The sequence below is a fragment of the Xenopus tropicalis genome, chromosome 1 (assembly GCF_000004195.4).
Source record: "Xenopus tropicalis strain Nigerian chromosome 1, UCB_Xtro_10.0, whole genome shotgun sequence".
Lineage (NCBI taxonomy): Eukaryota > Metazoa > Chordata > Amphibia > Anura > Pipidae > Xenopus > Xenopus tropicalis.
In genome coordinates, this window is record NC_030677.2 from 144054555 (window position 1) to 144074000 (window position 19446).

Genomic DNA, 19446 nt, shown 5'->3' on the forward strand with positions numbered 1-19446 from the left:
AATTCTTAATGAATCAGATAAAAGTGAGTGTAGGACTGGCCAGACTGGGGATGACTTTGACATAGTTGGCCAGCTTGAAGTATATTGCAATATATGGACAAACCATCCCTGTTTTGCTTAAAGGGAAGGGCATTGCTTGGTAGCTAATTCACAGAATGTCTTAATGTCCTATATATAAATTGATAATGGGTGAGTGCAGAGGATCTCTTGTTGCTGTCTATTTGAATTTTGTGGTCACAGCTTCATTGCACCCCTGCTGAATGGTTTAAAATTTAGTGGAAAGCACAACTTTTTTGCTATAGTTCAGTGCTGTCCAACTGGCTGACCCCCTCTGTGTGGCCCTGCCTGGTTGTTGTTTCTGCTTACCTTTGTATAAATGTAAATGGTATCAGTACTTGGATTAACTGCCCCCCCTTCATTGTTTACACCTCAGATTCAGCCTGTAATCCCCTATATTGTTTTTACATGTAATTCCCTGTACTGTTCACACCTTTTAATGCCTGCATTGTTAATACCTCAGGCTCAAACTGTAAGCCCCACATTGTTCCCTTGTTCACACCTCAGACAGCTCAGAGCACTGTGCCACTGTATGTATTGCCTGCCCTATGCTGCTTGTGTGTATAGCACACACAGGCAGCATAGGGCAGGCAGAGTATGGCACACACAGGCAGCATAGGGTAGGCATGGCACACACAGGCAGGGAAGGGCAGGCAGAGTATGGGACACACATGCAGTACTCTGCCTGTCCTATGCTGCTTGTGTGTGCCATACTCTGCCTGCCCTATGCTGGCTGTGTGTGCCATAGTCACAGAATGGCATTGCCTGGAATTAGACAACTTGTTAAGGATACCCCCAACACACTCCCATTTAGTATATAACTCCTGTTTATATTATTTCTACCAAAGTGCATAACTTTGCACTTGTCAACACTGAACTTCATTTTCCATTTTGCTGCCCAGTTTTCCAATTTTATCAAATTGCTCTGCAAAGTGGCAGCATCCTGCATGGAACTTATAGTTTTGCACAATTTAGTATCGTCAGCATAAATACAAATAGTCATTTCTATACCCACCTCCAGGTCATTAATAAACAAGTTAAAAAGTAAAGGACCAAGGACTGACCCCTGCGGTACTCCACTAACCACACTGGTCCAATTAGAAAATGTTCCATTTATCACCACTCTTTGTAATCTATCCTTCAGCCAGAATATTATGTTCTAGGCCAATATTCCTCAGATTTATCATTAACTTTCTGTGAGGCACTGTATCAAACGCTGTAGCAAAATCCACTGCCATTCCTGCATCGAGGTTCCTGCTCACCTCCTCATAAAGGCAATTAAATTAGTCTGGCAAAATCCATTATGCATAAAACCATGCTGGCACAAACTTATAGTATTGTGATTTGCAATGTATTCAAGTACCCTATCCCCTTCCAAAAGCTTTCCTACCACTGATGTCAGACTAACAGGCCTATAGTTTTCAGGCTGAGAACGGGATCCCTTTTTAAATAACAGCACCACATTAGCAATTCGCCAGTCTCTCGGCACCATGGCAGACCTCAATGAATCCTGAAAGATTAAGTGAAGAGGCTTGGCAATCACAGTGCTCAGCTCATTTAATACCCTGGGATGAATAACATCCGGTCCTGGACCTTTGTTTACTTTTACATGTTCAAGTCTCTTTTGAATTTCCTCCCAAATTACCCATGCATCAGTAGTTATATTCCTAGAATTGGGTCTATTAAAACGGAAGTCTTCATTAGTTGGCTCCTCAGATGTATAGACTGATGAAAAATAAGAGTTCAAAATTTCTGCTTTTCCCTGTTCGCATCAACCAGCTGATTCACCCATTATCTTACCATATGGAAGTACAAATGGAAGACATATTTTGCCTCCTGAGCACATGGTGTAATGAATGCCCATCTGTTACATAATGCCTGTTATAGTCTGGATTATAAACCAGGGAACCTTATGCCAAGTTTTTTATCAGTTGAAATGAATAATGTGCAAGTCACAAAGTGTTGTAACATACAGCCCACCAGGAGTTCTCCCAGGAGTTTTCAGGCCAGGAGATAATAAATAGGTACCCTACCTACTATTATTCTTAATTCCAGGAGCTGTCATGGCAGAATACTGTCAGGTTAATTCCCTTGCCTCTGCCACTGGACAGATTAATGAGTACTGTTAGCAGAGAGAACCCTCATACAGTTTGTAATTAATATTATCTCCAAAAATATGAAGGTATGTGTATGTGCTGCCTTAGAGGAACTCCAGGAAGAGAGACTCATAGTAACTAGTTATCCACATCTCTTCTATTTGTGGTGAGTCACTGGCTTCTTCTGCCCTATTATTCACAGTGGAGCTCTTTGGAAAATTTTAATGTCAAGAGAAAGGTTGATGGTTAGTTTTGGCCATATACATGGACCAATAAACAGCTCATTATGTATAGCCTGTGGCTGTATGTGTTGCATACCTAGAATCTGTGACATCATCAACCAGAAAGGTTGTTTTATTCACCAGTCTTGCTATTCATGCATTGACTTAAGGAGTGGGTTTCCCAAGAAATGAGTAAGTTTTTTTCTACATGGCTATGATTACTTAACATTTTAGTAACCTCTACCTGAGTACCTGAATCCAGTTTGTCCTTGGTACTTGCCCAGCTACAGAACTATCCTGCACTAATAAACCCACTAAAGCATGAACATGGAGCAGACATGAATTAGCAAACTTCTCTCCACCCTTATAATGATAGAAACATCTTCTCTCCACCCATAAAAACCTTTGTAGAGTCTTACATGGAGAAGCCTGACATTCACTTTTCTCTGCCATTGTTGGACTGTATGAAAAAATCTTAAAGTGATGGGGTTCAGATGAATCTTGAATTTGTTTATGTATCTCTAAATAAATCGGGTTATACATTTTTGTGCACAGCAGATTCTCAATGGCTCTATCATGATAAAAATGAGACATTAGCATGTTTGTGTTGAGAATGTATGGATAAATTTCACTTTGTGGTAAGTCCCAAGTTGTTCTGTTTTTATATTCTTTTCCTTCTTATTCAAATTATTATCACCATGCTTTTTTTTCCACTGCCATACTTTTTCTTATGTTGTTTAGCATGAATTTGGGTTTAGTATCAGGCTGACACTGGGAGTTTCCCTGGTATCCCAGTAGGTCCAGGTGTCAGTGGGCCCTCATACCATGGCCATTTTCCACTGTACAAAAACAAAAGAGGTGAAATGTAGGCAAGGACAGTGCTGCCTCTGGGGTCCTGGCCAAGTTGATGCCACCCCACTTGCTCCCCCCATGCGTAGTTTTTGGCGCCAGAGGGGGCGGAGTTGCATTGCTAGTGCAGAGAGTGCTATATGAAAAGCTATATGAAGATGGTGTCTGCTTTTGGGAACAAACCAATGAACTACTGGCTAGGAAGCTGACACACTACTCTATTGTCCATCTAAACCTGTCACTGCCAACATTAATGAGGATACTGTTCAGTTTGGGTCTAAATCTATAACTAAGCCTATGTAATTGTGGCTTTTTATTTATTAAAGGACATGTCAACCCCAAAAATAATTTTTTGCCTAATAAAAGAGAACATAATTCTAATTATGCAATATACATTCATTACATATGTGATGGTTTTTTAGTTAATTTCTATATATATTTGCTATTAAAGCAGTGTCTGCCTGTCTATTTTATTCTCTGCCCTGGTGGCTCTGGCGTTTGAAACAATATAACACAAGGCAGCAGCCTGACAGACTTAACTTGCTGGAGGAGCCTGGCACTTGGAACAATGTTTAAAAAGTAACAACCAGGAGTTCAGCAAATGCCACTTTCTATAGGAATTAAATTTACAAATAACTTTTAAAGCACTAATAATTTCTTATAAATTGGTATTGGAAAGTTACTTAGAATTATGCTTTTGTTTATTAGACAAAAAATTATTTTTGGGGTTGACTTGCCCTTTATGGAAACTACAAACATTCCTTAAACCTAAACTTAGCTCAGCTGGACTTCACACTAATGAAACAACTATGCACTAGGCTTTATTATTACAGCAAAGAAGCACTTTATTATTACTATTATTTGTGAAATAGGACATTGCAACATATTGTAACATTGTATTAGTGACAGTTATGTTTCCAAGTTGTGAAAGAGGAGCAGACTTGCCAGGTGTTTCTTTTGCTGCTGTCCCTGGTTTCTATCACTATACAATATTATTTTGATACATTTTAATATTTTCTTTCATAAAGTCATTTTGTGTAATAGTTGTGTTTATGGCTTAGCTGTCATAAACACATTGCCTATGAATTGGTGTCAGAAACATAAAACGCCAGCAGAGGGCGATGATACTAGCCCTAGCCCCTGACACACAAGCCCTACATGCTCTCCGTGCTTGTACAACATGCGGTACACTTGGGCATTGGTTTGCAACCTTTGCTCCTCCAACCAATACTAAAGCTGGGAGTTGCAGTGCAGCTGCATCTGAGAGACTTTAACATTACATTGTGTCCTTTTACCAATAGCTAAACAAGCGCTTGTCCCTGTGAGCTGTGGCTGTGGTGTAACTTATTCCCTCCGTGTTCAGCACTGAATATGGAACCTAGCGCAGTGTGCGCATCCTGCCTTATGAATAAAACATTGGGCCAAAGCCCTCAAGGACGACTTTGTAGCAATCAGTTCCTCTTTTTATGTCCTTTCCTGGGCCAGTCCCCGCCCATGTGACCTACAAGAGCAGAGCGATCAGGAGCGGCAGGAAGCCTGGGCAGGTGTGTGCTTGTGCCACTCTCCCGCCCCTTGTAGGAGCTGGGTTATCGCAACCTTGAGCTCCGTGTAACCCATGTCAGTGGCCAATCTGTTTGCTATCCGTGTTGCTATGACAGATGAGAAAGAGGCGGCGTTCTTTGACTATCTTTCAGCCATTCCATGAATGGGTTGACATCACAGACCGAGACTGGCTCACTGGCTGCCTATACAGTGGGGGAATAGCTGCCTGTCCCTTTAAGAGCCCGCTAGCAGGTTGATTCCCTGACGTCACCTAGTAGCAGAGTGAGAGGGAGAGGAGGAAGGCGAAGAGCATCTGCTGAGCAGCTATGGCACAGGAGAGGAGAGGGAGCAGCAGGGCACAGGAGGCGGATACCTGGCACAGGCAGGTAGGCACACACACCTTCTGCACTGCTGGAATCTGCACTGGATCTGCTGGCACTGTGGGTAGCATGACCCTTTTGCTCCAGTCCCTGTGTGCCTAATGGAGCCAGATCAATGCAGTATGGGCATCAGTGGGCACAGAGGTAGCATTTTGCATATACCAGTCAGTGTTCTGGATCAGAACTGGTTTGAGAAACATAGCTATTGCCCAAATCATTACTGGCAGAAAAGATTCATTTGTTGCATGGTTAAATGTGGGGCACAGCAGTGAGAAGAATATGCATAATAAAGCAGCCTTTATATCTGACAGGTGCAAATGTATGAGAGTATGCCAGGCTGAGCTTGTGCCGACAGTAAATACACTTATAATGTCAGCCTGGCACCATAGTATAGGGCAGTGTTATTTAATGACTTAAATAACTGGGGTCAATAATCTTTCTAACAGGTGTTCTTAAGCTGTCACCATGAGGTTTTGGTTGAGTCAATGGCAAATATTTACTCCTAAAAAATAAGTTAGTCATTAAAAAGTAATGCAAAATTAGAAACCAAATCTTTGGTTACAAAGTTGTCACAGAATCGTTGTCCCATCTAACCAGCCTGTATCATAACCACATATTGGTGGGCAACATACTCTGCAATAAGACAGATGTGGGGTAAACAAAGACAAACAGTCATTCTATTGAAAAAAGAAATACCTTTAGTAAGTGTTTTGCCTTAGTACCCATTTGCTCTTGTCTGTCTAAATGCATGTGGAATAGGGGAATATCCTTGTTGTGAATCAGCATTTTGGTACAAGGCATGCACATTTTGGCTTTTGATGATACCTGCTGTCTCTTAGTGACAGTGCAGCATGATTAATGTAGATATTGATTTATTAGCAGTTTATTAATAGCAGTTTTAATGCTACACTTATCTTAATTATAATTATTTAAAACACATTGCGCACAAGTATACTAGGGTGTATATTTAATCTATAAACTAACACTGGTTCTTCATGTTTACCAGTGTTGATGTCATGTACAGCCAGTATCCCCTCTAATTTCTCATAGGCTGTGTGTGCAAAAATGATCTTTAATGTGCTGTCCCATCATATGTATATATAAAATAATCTGTGCTATTTAAGATTGGTCATGTGTATTTGTGTTATATTTTGTGTGCGTGCAGTCATAAATGCATAGTTAAGAGGGAAGACTGTGCACAACCAACCATAGGTAGGTAACACAGCTGACCCAGAAGCAGTTGGTAGGCACAATAATATAGGGGGCCCATGGGAGCCATAAGGGCAATGTGTGCAATATAGGGAAACTCCTCTTTATATGACTGCACAAATATGCTGTAAGTAAAGACACACACATATGCATGTTACTATGTTTTCCAATGGTCAAAATATACAAAGCAATAAATATAAAAGGAGATCTCTCTCACTTCCCTTACTAAATTACATGACTATTTCAAACAGCAGCATATGTATGCAGTTTAATATAGGGAGTCGAGTCAATAATTGAGCATCTGATTAATTATTTATTCCCATCTCTTGCTGCCTTTCACACACTGAATACACATATAATGACTCAAAATCTGTGTACATTTAAGTATCCGTCACGCATGACAAACAGATTTTTTATGCACCCATTATAGATACACAATTTAGCATTTTATTTTGTTACATTTCTTGCCATCAAATGGGCCTGTTATCCAGCACAATGCATATTCATGTGGCTGATTATTTAAAATGATGAAGTCATACAATGATGGCTGGGGCCCCCGGTCTATAAAATTCCTTTGGCTGTCTCCAACTGCCCATAAGGCTCTAGGCTGGACAACCTTGCAATAAATCATGCATGTTAAACAAATAAACCTTAATTTCTTCAAAAGTACCTTAATGTTCCTCTGCTTTATATGTGAATATTGTATTTATGACTCTCTTATTTTTCTCTACCTTCCTCTTCCCCCGCTGTTGCCACTGCTGCTTCTCTTAGTGCTAATCTCTCCCTTGCTTTCACTCAGTGTTTCTGACCTTATTTTTTGCAGCTGTCCTTTAATGACCTCTTTTTTTCTGTTCTATTTTTCTCTCTTTCTATCCCTCCGTTTCCCTCTCCAGCACATTCTCGCTGCTCTCCCTGCCTCTCCAGTGTCACCATCTCATGCCATTCTGATAAATCCACAGAAAGCTGTGGGTTATTTTTAGAGCCATTATTTGGAGGCGTCAGGGAGAGGACACCAGTAATAAAGATAAGGAGAATAGCACACGCAAAGATTATAAGCATTTCCTGTATGGCTTGAACATATTGGGATTTACAGTAGGATTATTCTTTATTTTGATGCAATTGTCAAAAGTTTGTAAATGTGTGTTTATAATCTACCACAGGAAAATATCTAATATTAAGTATATGTGGTTTTTCCGCAGATGGATTCACATGTACGTTATCCTGATCAATGTGTGTTTGTTGCTCCACCCTCACCTGAGCTTCCTCCCAGACCCACTACTTTACCATCTCCCCGGCTCAGCCCTGCAGGCTCGGGTAGGTCCCAACCTGAAGGATCAAGTAGCTTCCAAACTCCCCTCACAGCGGTACAGTTCTCCACCCGTCCTCTTTCACCTGTTGGCTCTTCTGCCCCTGACCGATCCCAACCAGAAGGATCTCAGAGGCTCCATCCTTTAGGATCCCCAATAAATGTAAGAGTGGAATCTGGCAGATCACAGCCTGAGGGATCCTGTCCTAGTCTCTTGTCCCCTACCCGGCAGTACCCACCTTTGCCTCCACCTCCATCCTCTCCTCATCGCTCTCCTGTCCTAAGTCCTAGAGGATCACCTGATGTCCCCAGGACTCCGCACAGAGCACACACTTCTAGACCCCAAGACCAGCATCCAACCCCTGAATGCATTCGACCTTCCCCAGCAAAAGCCGACAAATCCCAAGGTGATAGTACAGTGGATGTAGCAGGGAAGGACTTCAGGTAACATTTCCAAAGATTTTCTTGGCCACGAACAAAAATTAAAAAAAAAAATATAAAACTTCCTAATCTGGTAATATTAAGCAGTTATGGTAGGTGAATTTGGGTAGATTTACAGTACACATTCATTATTATATTTGTTTTTTTTACTCTGACTACAAGGATATATGTTATCACATGGAATGTTGGATGTGCTGTGCCACCCTCGGACCTTACTTCCCTCCTCTGCCTCAATGCTAGAGATGATAAAATCGATATGTTTGTTATCGGGTAAGAATTAAAGTTCGTTGTCTATGCATTTCCTGTGAACACGTGCATGAGATTTGTTTTATATTAATAGCTGAAAGTGCAATAGGAAATGAGTCACGGTCACTCCTGCTGTGTCTCTGCAGGCTGCAAGAGGTCAATTCTATGATCAATAAACGCCTGAAAGATGCTCTGTTTTCCGATCAGTGGAGCGAGGTCTTTATGGATGTCCTCAGTCCTTTCAGCTATGTTTTGGTGAGGCCCAAATAATAATCCTTTACTGCATGCTTCCTACTTTGGTTTTGTTTCATAAAAGGGGTTAAAGGTATTCATTATTTTCACTTTTTAGAGCTCGCCGATTCATAAGATATTTAAAAAAAACAAAACAAAATGTGTGATATGTTCTGACCCTCTAATTTCCCTTGTCCCTAGGTCAGCTCAGTAAGAATGCAAGGTTGTCTGCTGCTGGTGTTTTCAAAGTATTTCCACTTGCCTTTCCTCCGGGACATACAGACTGACTGCACAAGGACTGGCCTCGGAGGATACTGGGTCAGTGTGCGGGTGTTTCTAGGCTGCACAGTAATTCTTCGGAATAGATTATTAACACTCCAGTTACACCAAAAAATGATTTTTTTTTTTAACAAAAATCCCTTATTAATCATATTTTCCATTGGGTGGTTGCATAGACAGTTATGAATGTTATCTGACCCTCCCAGAGTCACCAGTAAAAATAGTATGCTTCTAAACAGTTAAGTAGAATGAGTTCTGGAGCACTGCATGATAGCCTCTGCAGTTCCAAATGCTATTGCAGTGCTTCTATAGAAAAATGTCATAAATCAATGTAAGCATAGGTATTCCTGATAATAAGCAAAAATGATCATGATAGTTTTATGGTTTTAACAGCCTTAAAGGGAGACATTTAATGTTCCTCTCTGTTTAACCCTTTACTAGACTATACTTTTCTTTATAGCATTTAATTCTGTATAGGTAATGGCGCTATTGAAGAGGCTCAGTACTGTTAAAGGGTAGCTTTTCCCAAGCCACATTTATACTTTCTTACTTTTGGCTTGATTTCTGTATTTATACTTATTCAGTATGCAGGGATGTATACATTCTTTGTTGTACCAGCATATGGCAGACATACATTTATTTAACAAAACAATTTTGGTAAAATCTAACATAAACATTTACAACCTTACGTGGTGCCTTATTGTCTAAGATAGAGTTAAAAGTCTTGTCCTAATATATTAATCCTACTCATAAATGAGTTGTTGTATGTTTAAAGATGGAGTATAAACAACAAAGAGACGCACAGTATACAGGTGCTAGGACCCAGTTTGCATTTGCCTGTAGTAGTTATGTCCCAAGATAAAGCTCTTCACTGCTCAGTGTCTGTACTGCACCAAGATATAGAGAATCTGGAGTGACAAATACTTGTCTTTCCTAGATGCTTGGCTGAATTAGATTCATATATACGCTATATGCATGCTCCTGAGGGCCTTGCACCTGGAGGCTACTGGGCTAAGTGCAACCATGCAAGAAATTTTTATGGATCCCAATATGCACAGTAAATAAGATATAAACATCCTACCTAAGTCAAGGTCCTCATTTTTGAATTACAGTTGGAGCTGTGTTCTGCTACACAATGCATTTCTAAGATTCTTTTAAAAATGGGGGATAGTCCTTGTACAATCCCATAACTACTGCCAAATTGACTCTTATACTAAAGGCTTCCATATTCTGCTGATTGGACTTATAGGAAATGAAGCCATAAAATGGATCAAATTAATTTGTAAATGGAGACAAGCCAAGCTGAGATTTAATTCACATATGATATATGGGCTCCTTTAATGTTTAATAGAAAGTGTTATAAAATCAGAGAAACAGATTAAGCTAAAGGAAAAAAGCAAGCAAAGATTATGTTTTTACCGTACTATTGTGTAAATAAATCTAATAAATCTTAATTCCTCTTGGTTGGTGATTCTGGTGGGGTGAAATTAAAAAAATAACATGATTCATTTAGCAGAATTCCAGCATAGTTGCTAGGGATGCATCAAATTCACATTTCAAAAAAATACTCTGCCAAATCCCAAACCGAATATAAACCTTAATTTGTATATTGAAATTTGAGAAAAATAACAACATAAATTATTAACAAAAAAGTTTCAGTTTTCCAGAGCTTTAAAGTTTGCTTTGGCTAAACAGTTAAGCTTTGGCCAAATTCAAATCCTACAATAAGTGCTTGATTTTGCTAAACCCTGGATTGCTGCAGGCAGGACCAACATTTACTACTGATAACTGAGATCCAAAGATTTGAGGCAGTTTGAAAATTGCAGGTTCATAGCTAAAAGTTGCACCTGTGGGGGGTGGGGGGCATGTGTGCAGGCCAAGTGGTTTGGCAGTGAGTGCCTATAGGCTCAACATGCAAAGGAAGCCCTGTACTTACTACCTGTACAAGGCAGGTGTTAGTAACAGGGCTTTTTGTGCCATCAGCACATTGGCCCATTAATAAAGTAGGAGCAAGTGCATTGTGTATGGCATTTTTATGGGTGCAGATCTAGTACCTAACAATTGTAAATGAGCCCTAATGTTTCCTTATTTATAGGGTAATAAGGGTGGAGTCAGCATTCGATTATCTCTTTTTGGTCACATGGTATGTTTTCTTAATTGCCATTTACCGGCTCATATGGAGAACACTGATCAGCGAGTGGATAATTTTGAAAGCATCTTGCAGCTTCAGCAGTTCCAGGGACCGCTGGCAAATGGTGTTCTGGACCATGAGTAAGTAATTCTGCCTCAGTGTCTTTGCCATTATTCTGTTTATATTGTTGCCCACTTTAAAGGACATGTAAAGCCTACATTTGCCTACAATGTATATTTGTTGGGCATGTCTCCTCCAACCAAATGGCATCATTTGTACTGCATATATCCCCCTCCATTTGCTAGCACCATCACATTTTACTAAAGCAAATAGCAGCTTTCAGCTGGTGGCCATTTTTCCTCTGATACAGAATCAGATACATATAAATCTGCAAACAGCATACACACACACAAAGACCCTTATTCAGCATACATTTCATCAGGAATGCAGGCTCACACAGGCAGAACTATCTGATAAAAGTTCTGTTTTGTTTGAGCTGAGCTCAGGAGAGGAGGTTAGGAGAAAAAAATTGATGAGCAGACAGCTAGAGCTGAGTTTCTATGGGAACCAGTGATGCTATCTATTCACTGGCTGCTAGATTGGAAGGCATGTTTAGTAATCTGAGCTTAGAACAAGTGAGCATGCCCACAAGCCAGAAGTCAAAGCAAATTCCTCAGAAAGGGGGCCGAGTGGGTTACAGGAGGAGAAGGAAATCTAAGTGATTTAGGGGATGCTAAAGCCTCACTATTAACCTCTGAACAACCAAAGTGGCAGGTATTGAAAGATTTCAAAGTGGCTGTTCACTGATTACATTTTTGTGTGTAGGGTTTACATGTCCTTTAAGGGCAGTAGCACACGATGCTATACACTGCTGGGTTACTGATGTGTGAGAGTTGGCAGTTCTGCACAGTCTGTAGTAATTGTGTGTGGTGGCAGTGAGCTTTTGTGGGCGTTGGGGTGCAATTGTACTAGCTAACCAGTGTGTAAGGTGCATGAGAGACTGAGTGTATAACTCCTTATAGCCACACCCAGTGTCACATAGGTCTGGGGTGGTGCCTCCATGACAAGTATTTTTTCCAGTTTAATCTTTCCCATGCTTGACACCTACTGCTGCACTATTGTCATATGAAGCAGTTCAGTTCTGAGCTGAGGCTCTAAACATTTGAGGGGGAGACTTTTTCCTGTCTTTCTGTCTAAGATTATTATCTTCCATTCTAAACATGACATTCTCGTAAGTGAAATGCTGCGATATTTCAATAAATGCAAAACATCAGCAAAGAAATAGGTTGGGCAGGCAAACTTGCTGGGAGTTGTGTTTGCGAAAGATGTAAATATTTTTTTCTGTGTGTGCTGACTGATGTGTGTGTGCTCAACACTAATAGTCTGTCTGTGCACTTGAAGGGACCAGTTCCCTACCCCCATTTTGGCTTACAGTTTTATGCAAACCCTCACTTACCTTGTTTAATAGGGAAGTGATGAATTCTGGGACTTAATTAAAGTCCTACCGCTTTTCATGGAAAAGTACCAGATTCTATAACTTCACAATGGAACAAGGTGCGTTTGAGGTCATGTCCTTCGAATCAGTAGAATCAGATATATCTGTAAACCTTTTATATGTATTTTTGGCAGTTCAGTGTTTATGCATTTTTTTTTTTTACATAACCCCAACTGAATGAGCTCATGTCAGAAAAAGGGTGTATATTATCCCTTTTATGTGCCCATATCTGTATCCTTCCAAACTTAGGTAAAAAATACCCTTTTCTGCCATTTTTGTGCATGTATTGACAAAAAAGTTTTTGTGGCTAATACAATTACTCTGGAATTCTGTGAAAGAATGGTAGATTATGTAAGGTGACCAGATCACTTGAAAATTCAGAGACACATTGAAAAAATTCAGCTAGGGCTGAACTGATTGCAGTTTATTTTTTAATGCAATCAGTGCTGCCCTGCAATATAACAAGTCACCCTAGAATTATGAAATAAAATGTGGTGGCTAGAGCACAGCAACTTTTAAGTGAACCTTAGTGACCTTTTAACTAGTTTGTTCTGTGGTTCTCACATAGACCAGTGCTAACTGTCTTCACTTAGGGGATGCAGGAAATCTGTATATGTACAAGAAAGAATATCAGACCCAGGAGCACTGCTGGTAAACAGAAAATCCAACTATAACTTTAAAAAAATCAACAGCACAATTTTTTGAAAGAATGTATTGTTAAAAATGTTACTTATAAACTATTTTGACATTGCTGTGCTGAATATGGAAATGTGGTACTGTGTGGGTAGCATAACCTTACACATGATGCAGTAAAATGTATTTCCCCTTGCTTCTAGAGCCCAGGGTTTCAATGAGCATTTTCCCAAACCTTTCTTACTCGTGAGCCACAGTCAAATGTAAAAAGACTTGGAGAGCAACACAAGCACCATAAAAGATCATGGAGGTGCCAAATAAGGGCAAAGATTGGCTATAAGTTAGCCTCTATGCACACTATTAGCTTACAGGAGGAATATTTGGTAGTAAATCTTGTTTTTATTCAATCAAAACTTGCCATCATGTCAAGAATTCAAAAATAACTACCTGGTTTGGGGACACTGAGAGCAACATCCAAGGGATTGGTGAGCGACATGTTGCTCATGATCAAGAGTATGCTTGATCCAGCTTAGCTGTCCTGTGTAAAGCTATACACTTTGAGAGGGAATGGAGCATCCCTAAAACCCTGATACTTTTTACTTTTTAGCTTGGTGTTCTGGTTTGGAGATCTTAACTTCCGAATAGAGGATCTGGATTTGCATTTTGTGAAATCTGCCATCCAAGGCAACAAGCTGGCTCTGCTGTGGGAGAAGGACCAGGTGAGGGGCCTCTGGAGGACCAAGAATTACATGGACCTCTCCCCAAGAAGCATAACTGGCACATGTAAATATATAGGTTTATGCACCAAGGGACTGTTATGCTTTGCGATAAGGTTGGAGCTCTTATTTGTCACCATTTGCACATTTCTTAGAAAGAGACATTAAGCGCATATCCCCTGCACTTAATAAGACATTTACAAATTTCAAGTTTTAAAAAAATATTTTGACCTCATGGTGTTACTGATCCTTTAAGGTGCCAGCTTTTTTATTATAAAACCAAATTGTCTGTTTTAATTCTATTTTCATTCTAATGCATTTTTTTTCAGATTTCTGTTTAAGCCTTCTTTTCTGCTGCAACATTTGGTTAGCTCATAACAAAGCATAGAAAAGACAGATATGCTGCATCAGGCCTCACCAGAAGGAGCTGCAATAATAGTCCTGTTTGTGGAGTAATTTGGGTACATATGCATGTGCTAGAATATGTACATTGGTGATGTTTCCAGGAAAGAGCAATCCAGGCAGACTGTACCACATAGTGTAGGTGCTAGAGGGCGCATAGATTCCAGCCTTAGGAGCATAGAACTGGTGTATATAGTAACTAATACAGTGTCCCTTTTTTAAAGGGGTTGTATGTTTATTTTGCTGCATTTCCAGTTATGTTACTGCTGTGGGTAAAAGATTGGGTTGCATAATGCAAAGCCTTTCACCCGTTGTAAAAAACATGTAGTGCATATACCTGGATCTGTCCTCTCTTCCTGATATCTCCTCCAGGGGCTATTAAAATACTACAGTGTATATAGAGCACATATACTGTAATACTATTTGTAGGCAGCAGATGGTGCTATCTATTTGCTTATGTACTCAAGGGAAGCATAGTAATAAAAAAAAAAAACAATTATTAATAAAATAACTTTCAAATTTGTACTATAGCAGTTTTACCCTAATCTAATGGTGCACACCTCTATTAGTCAGGACTGTCTTCAATATTAAAAAAAAAATGGGTGATACGTTAGTGTACATTAATTAAACGGGGAGTCATATTATGAGCCTCTCCACACACATATATTCTGCAAAAATGTAACATGTATAATTGAGCTTTAGTCTTTCTAGGACCAAAAAAGTGCCAGATTTCTTATATGTGTGTGTGCATACAGGACATACTATAAAAGGGCATTGCACTTGTAGCAGGGTATAGTGATTTGACCTCCCTTACTAGTTTGATTTTGTACAAAGCAGCCATAAAATATTTAAATACTTAATGCTTCAAATATTGTGATCGACTGCAGGACCCTTTTGCAATTTTGTTCTAGTGCAGCAGCAGGCCAGTAGCATTAAATTGTCCCCCTGTTTTATGGCCATACAGGAAAATAGTCAATGCTATATATGTATCAGTAATACTGGTTTAGTTTTGAAGTTTTGTTTCCTAATTTATTTGGGCAGGGCAGTAAATACATCAGGTTTTATAGCTGATATGAAACAGCTGCATACTGGAGGCAGCATCATATAATGGAAAGCACCACATATGTACAAGTGATATAGAACTGAATGTACAGCCTGTAGCCCAAATGGGAAGCAGTGTATAGTGCTTCTCTCTCTCTCTGTCAAGACTTCTGAATTTATATAAATATTACAAAAAGTAATCAAATTGAGCCTAGACTATATATACATATATATGTTTTTACTTGTTTCAGTTAAACATGGCAAAAATTTTTGAGCCCGTGCTTAATGGATTCATGGAGGGCTCTCTGACCTTTCCTCCCACATACAAGTTCGATGTGGGGACCAATACCTATGACACAAGGTAAGAAAGTCTGGAGATTCATAGCACTGCTTAGTGGTTGGGTTGATGTGGGTGCAGCAGGAATAACTTACCTCATGCTTTCAGTAGAATCAGATCAGCAGGGCACTGGGCATTGTGACAGAGCATGCCTGTGGGTAAGTATAGGGGTAAATTTGTTGTTTATACCACGAACATTCTGTGAGCCTACAGCAGCTCAATTTGTCATTTATCTGCTTCAGACTCTGCATATCATCATGACATTATAGCAACCACTGAATTTTCAGGCTGACAATGTCTAAATCTCATAATCTCTACCAAGCAGGCATCTTGATAAATTCTCCTTACTGTGTATTGTAAAGTAAAGAAGCATAAGCCTGATGTAGCTCTAATTATGTTCTCCTAAGCTCTAAGAAAAGAAAGCCGGCCTGGACAGATCGCATTCTGTGGAAAATGAAATGTCCAATCACTCAGAGCCCTGCCAAGCAATTGGGCACCATCAGCACACGGTCTAAAGAATTATCAGTGACCTTACTTAGTTATGGAAGCCACATGCAGTATACAGAGAGTGACCATAAACCTGTGTCCGCTATCTTCTCACTGCAGGTAAAGTCAAGACCCCACCCTATGTTTCAGAATTCATGGGGTCATGCTGTAGAAGTCAGATTATAAATAAGAAGCAATTATACACTTTTCTACAAGAGACCTCCGTTATTTCTGTTTTTGATAGTTTGCTTCCTGTCTTGCTGCCCCATTGGTCCAATTGTTGGTGCGCGATGAGTGGTTGCAGCCTGATGATGCCCATGTCATCTATCGATGGTGTCCGGGATACATGAAGAGTTCCTGGGATTGGATTGGACTTTATAGAGTGAGTAATCTGCTCTGCGCTGTATATAAACCACTTGCTAAGTATTCATTCATTTTGATCTCTCTATCTTTCATATACAGGTGGGATTTAGACATCACAAAGATTATGTTTCTTACGTGTGGGCAAAGTCCGATGAAGAAACAGAGAGAGGGAAACACCAACATGAGGTCTGCAACTAAGACAATAAAAACCATAATTGTATTGAGTCAGCACCAGTCTGGAGTGTAGGCACAAATATCAGTTTTCACCAGATCCCAATTTTACATCTCATGCAGCCATAATTAGATTCATCATCATCATAGTGAGGCCTTATAGCGTACAGTTCAGTCAACTCAAACATAGTAAATGTTCCACAACATGCACACACTTGGTTCTCAGCTATTAGAATCTACAGGAGGGCAGAGCCAAGACATTACAATGACGTGGCTATAAACTGAGTTATAGCTCGGGTACCCAAACTCAAGATCATAGTCATCCAGTGTGCTGCCTGTGTGCCCTTTATCAATCCCACAGGGCATTAATCATATCTAGCAGCACATAAGATGCAATTCAGAGATGGAGCACTATGTCCAATGAAAAATGCAGCTGCCTATCCATCAGATCACATAGTCATTACAGCAGAACACTTTCACACCTCAAGTTGGCATCCATCACAATCCAGTCACACATATGAAGTGATAAGATCTCTGGAACAGTATTTCTCACTTTACTTTATTGTAGGTGGTGTTCAGTGAGGAATTGCTTCCCAAGGGGACCAGCGAATACCTTCTTGGTTATTTTAGCAACAACCTTGGTACACTGATTGGAGTGACTGAGCCATTCCAGGTGAATTTCTATCACAACTTATGTACACACCTACCCAGTGGCCATGTTTTCCTCTGTTTGTCATTGGGGGATGGTGGGAATTGTTGTTCATCAAAGGGAGGACTACAGGTTTTGCTATTGTTTCCATATGGTATGGCAAAGGGTTTGTTAACACAAGAGTAACAGTTGTGTGTTGTCTCCTTATATGCTGTAACCTGCACCTGCACCTGTACCCTTTGTTTTTTTTCTATGTGAGCCTAGAAAAACTAGCATGTCAGCCTTTTTACTGTTCTATATTTCTGCCTATCCTTTCCATGCCCTTACGTGTGCCATTTCTTATTTTAGATCTGTTTGCCCGACTCTGAGGCAGGTTCTTCCTCTAACAGTTCAGATTCTAGTTCAGAGGAGGAAGATAGCACTCATATTCTTCTACGACCGAAATCCCGTAGCCCCAGTCCAGCCAGTGCCCGTTCACCACGGAGCAGGAGTCCAGCCCTAGCTCGTCTTCATGATCTCATCCTTCCCAACACTTCCCGCCAGAAGAGCCGCAGTCCTTCCCCCAACAGGACCAAGAGTCCCAAACATGACAGGGCCCAACGATCTCGTTCCAGGGAATCTACTCGCCATAGCAAGGGTAAACGAGTGCAGAGCCCCCTTGTGCTCCAGGCTATAACTGTGCCTATTGTGAGGCCAGCAGCTGTAGGCCAAGGCTTCAGTCCCCAGGTTGGAATTCTTCCCTCCCCCAGCTCTCCAAAGCCACAATTAAAGCTGCAGACCCCCTCTACCCCATGTCACGGAGACTCACACATTGCAACAAAGAGGCAAGAGCTGCTGTAAATTGATCCTCCCTCTGATAAACCTTTGCACTATTGTGACATTTTGAAAAATCAACTTGAGACTTGAGTATCAGATCCTAATTGTATATATGTTGGAATGGAATGATTTTAGGGGAAAAATTCTACATTGAACGCAAATTTGTTTTAAGTCTTCATTGCCGTGGGTCATGGTTATTTTAGTGGCAGCCAAAGATGCACATTCCAGCTTATCTAAGTTAACGAAAAAAAAGGAAAGGAATTTATAAAATGCTATTTTCACAAGTCCTTGGCTTTATCTCAGTCTGTAGGTGATACCTATTCTTAGAATGTTTTTCTTCCCAAATATGCATCGTTTTGATTTTGGTTGTACAGGTATGGGACCCATTATCCAGAACCTGGTTTTCTGGATAAGGGATCTTTCCATAATTTGGATCTCCTACCTAAAGTCTACTAAAAAAAAATTATTTAAACAGTAATTAAACCCAACAGGATTGTTTTGGCTCCAATAAGGATTAATTATATCTTAGTTAGGATCAAGTACAAGGTACTGTTTTATTATTACAGAAAAAAAGGAAACCATTTTCTATTCAACTTTTCAACTTTCTGGATAATGGGTTTGCGGATAAGTGGTCCGATACCTGTATTCTACTTTCAAAGCTTTCAGCAGGTTGACCCATATAGCTGTTATGTACTTTCCTCAGTTATACAGGCTGGCCTGTTTAGCCAAAATAGGCAAGAGCAGCAGTTAATCTTAATGGTACGTAGCAGCGGAACAGGTATATTTAGTATCATATTTATTATTGTATATGTATAGACACAATAGGGCCAGTCTCTATACAGGAATGCATTGTGGGAATTTATTGCAGCTGTTATGGTGGTGTAAGAGGGAACATGCTCTAGCCTAGATACTGATCAATTTCACATTGTATCCCTACTGCACATGCTTCTTTAGGAAGCACATATACTCACATGTTAACATTTACACTGCTTGAGCCATGGCTTTAAAGTGGCCGCAGGGCCTTTGCTGATGTTTTAGTCTTGCATTGAGGCCATTAATATAGAAACATAACTTATTCCTCTGAAATCAAGATACTGTGTAATATCTGGAGCAGACGCTTGTTGTCAGTGCTGTGTCAGCGCTTACATTCCTCACCTGTGTTTTTAATCAGTTCATAGTCTGGCAGGGTTTAATCAGGGTTGTTTGTCAGGAGACAAATGTATGGAAAAATATATTCTGTAAAATATTAGGCTATGTGTATCTATAATACAACTGTAAAATAGTATGGTCTGTTTTTTAGAATGTGGTTTTTAAATTTTGTTCTAGTGAGCTGTTTAGAAATATTGGGG

The 19446-nt window shown here is 40.0% G+C and overlaps 1 protein-coding gene across 1 annotated transcript; it reads left to right on the forward strand.

Annotated features, from left to right (window-relative positions):
• Positions 1–4695: 4695 nt before the first annotated feature.
• Positions 4696–18345, forward strand: inpp5j (inositol polyphosphate-5-phosphatase J). The gene is made up of 13 exons (XM_002934274.5): positions 4696–5151; positions 7554–8104; positions 8264–8371; positions 8494–8602; positions 8780–8896; positions 10953–11128; positions 13724–13835; positions 15527–15636; positions 16020–16218; positions 16343–16480; positions 16561–16647; positions 17201–17305; positions 17630–18345. The coding sequence occupies exons 1-13, from the start codon at positions 5092–5094 to the stop codon at positions 18119–18121; spliced, it is 2364 nt and encodes a 787-aa protein (XP_002934320.2). The 5' UTR covers positions 4696–5091; the 3' UTR covers positions 18122–18345.
• The last annotated feature ends 1101 nt before the right edge of the window (positions 18346–19446 follow it).

Excerpts from the sequence above, each read along its gene's own strand:
- inpp5j (XM_002934274.5), top strand. The coding sequence starts at position 5,092 with ATGGCACAGGAGAGGAGAGGGAGCAGCAGGGCACAGGAGGCGGATACC. Across the intron at positions 8,372-8,493 it reads ATCGATATGTTTGTTATCGG|GCTGCAAGAGGTCAATTCTA; the intron begins GTAAGAATTAAA and ends GTGTCTCTGCAG. Across the intron at positions 15,637-16,019 it reads ACCAATACCTATGACACAAG|CTCTAAGAAAAGAAAGCCGG; the intron begins GTAAGAAAGTCT and ends TGTTCTCCTAAG.